This window comes from Budorcas taxicolor, chromosome 10 (genome assembly GCF_023091745.1).
Source record: "Budorcas taxicolor isolate Tak-1 chromosome 10, Takin1.1, whole genome shotgun sequence".
Taxonomy (NCBI): Eukaryota; Metazoa; Chordata; class Mammalia; order Artiodactyla; family Bovidae; genus Budorcas; species Budorcas taxicolor.
The window spans coordinates 25,634,847-25,636,873 of record NC_068919.1 but is presented as its reverse complement, the minus strand read 5'-3'; the positions used below and the strand labels follow the sequence as shown (position 1 = coordinate 25,636,873).

Here is a 2,027-nt window from a genome sequence, read left to right as displayed (position 1 = left end):
TGAATATTGCCAGGCCATTTTTTTTTAATTGAAGTAAAATTGACTTGCAATATTATATTAGTTTTAGGCATACAGGATCATGATTCAATAATTTTATACACTACAAAATGATCACCACAATAAGTCTAGTCACCATCTGTTACCATAATAATTTGAATTTTGATTTTTCTTAGAATTTTCCAAAATTCTAAATAAAATTTTCTTTGCAACAAGGAGAAAACAAATTAGATGTATGTATGAGGGTGTATCTTATGAAACTTTACATCAAGGAATAATTAAGGTAAATGCAAACATAGAAAACAATCTTGACTCTATGTTACATGATGTCAGTGAAATTTATACTCTGAAAAAAATGGAGACTGTTACAGGAGGTGCTGTGAGAGCATATAGTAACATATGGCTCAGGTTCTCAAAACTCTGCTCTCATTGCACTAAGCTAGATCATTGGGAAATGAGTTAAATTCAGAACCATATGGAGCCCTTTCACAAAAGTGCATTAAAGGAGTAAATAGAAGTCGGAAGATTAAAAAAAATGGCCTTTCAAGAGAAAGACATGGCTAATATAATGATCATTCCCTTCATAGATCAGAAGAATGCACATCTCAGAAGCCAGTAATACCTCTGGGTCTGTAAGTGAGTTCATTCTTCTGGGCTTCCCCTGCCGCAGGGAGATCCAGATCCTCCTCTGTGTCATGTTCTCCCTCATCTACCTGCTGACCCTCCTTGGGAACGCAGCCATCATCTGTGCTGTGTGGTCAAGCCGGAAGCTCCATACACCCATGTACGTCCTCCTGGCCAACTTCTCCTTCCTGGAGATGTGCTACGTCAGTTCCGATGTGCCCAAAATGTTGGCCGACATCATCTCCCAGACCAAGAGCATCTCCTATGCTGGCTGCCTGCTCCAGTTCTACTTCTTCTTCTCCATGTGTGCGGCTGAGGGCTACTTTCTATCTGCAATGTCCTTTGATAGGTTCCTTGCCATCTGTCGACCTCTGCATTACCCCACCATCATGACTTATCAACTCTGCGCCCGATTAGTGGTTTTCTGCTGGGCAGGTGGCTTTTTATCAATACTGATGCCTGCAGTTCTTATGTCTCGGGTGCCTTTCTGTGGCCCTAATGTCATTGACCATTTTTTCTGTGACCTGGGACCATTGCTGGCACTGTCCTGTGCCCCTGTGCCCAAAACTACTCTAACGTGTGCCACTGTAAGCTCACTTATCATTTTCATCACCTTCCTCTACATTCTTGGGTCCTATACCTTAGTTTTGCGAGCCGTACTTCGGGTCCCAGCTGGCTCAGGCAGGAACAAAGCTTTTTCTACCTGTGCCTCCCATTTCTTGGTGGTTTCCTTGTTCTATGGCTCAGTTATGGTGATGTATGTGAGTCCAGGCTCCAGGAGCCATCCTGGGACACAGAAATTTGTGACCCTGTTTTACTGCATGGCAACCCCATTCTTTAATCCTCTGATCTACAGCCTCCGGAACAAAGATATGAAAGATGCATTGAAGAAAGTCCTCTGTGCATCAGAAATTTCTAAAAATACAGAGAAATGATATACATTTTTACATCATTATTTTCTCAAGAATTCAGAATTTCTCTCATTAAAAAAAACTATTTTCTGGGCATGTCTGAGTATTTGACTTCTGAATCTCATAAAAGTATGATTCATTACACACACCAAAAAACTCTCATCCTATCTCAAAAGAAAATACCCACAGTTCCAAAGATCTATTGCAGCAAAATTTCATAGTTTTTATTCACCAGTGTATTAATGCAATTTTTATGTTTTAAAGATTTTTTTGTAGTCCTAAAACTAATGTAATCAAGTTGGTATATACAAAACTAAGGCTCATGTTTCCAACTTGCATCTTGGCTTTTATCCTAATACTGTTTTATGCACTTTAAATTTATCAACTATTTTTCCCCAATTATAAGTTTGTCTATAATGAGAAATATCACCAATTTACTATGCTCATGAAAAAAGCCAGTTGCTTAATTTATAAGATCAAGGACTCAATATCTGT

At 39.0% G+C, this 2,027-nt stretch overlaps 1 protein-coding gene across 1 annotated transcript; it reads left to right on the top strand.

Annotated features, from left to right (window-relative positions):
• Positions 1–590: 590 nt before the first annotated feature.
• Positions 591–1,556, top strand: LOC128054766 (olfactory receptor 11H6-like). The gene has a single exon (XM_052647337.1). The coding sequence runs from the start codon at positions 594–596 to the stop codon at positions 1,554–1,556; it is 963 nt and encodes a 320-aa protein (XP_052503297.1). The 5' UTR covers positions 591–593.
• Positions 1,557–2,027: the final 471 nt, after the last annotated feature.

Bases quoted from the DNA above. Each gene is read 5' to 3' on its own strand.
- LOC128054766 (XM_052647337.1), top strand. From the start codon at position 594: ATGCACATCTCAGAAGCCAGTAATACCTCTGGGTCTGTAAGTGAGTTC.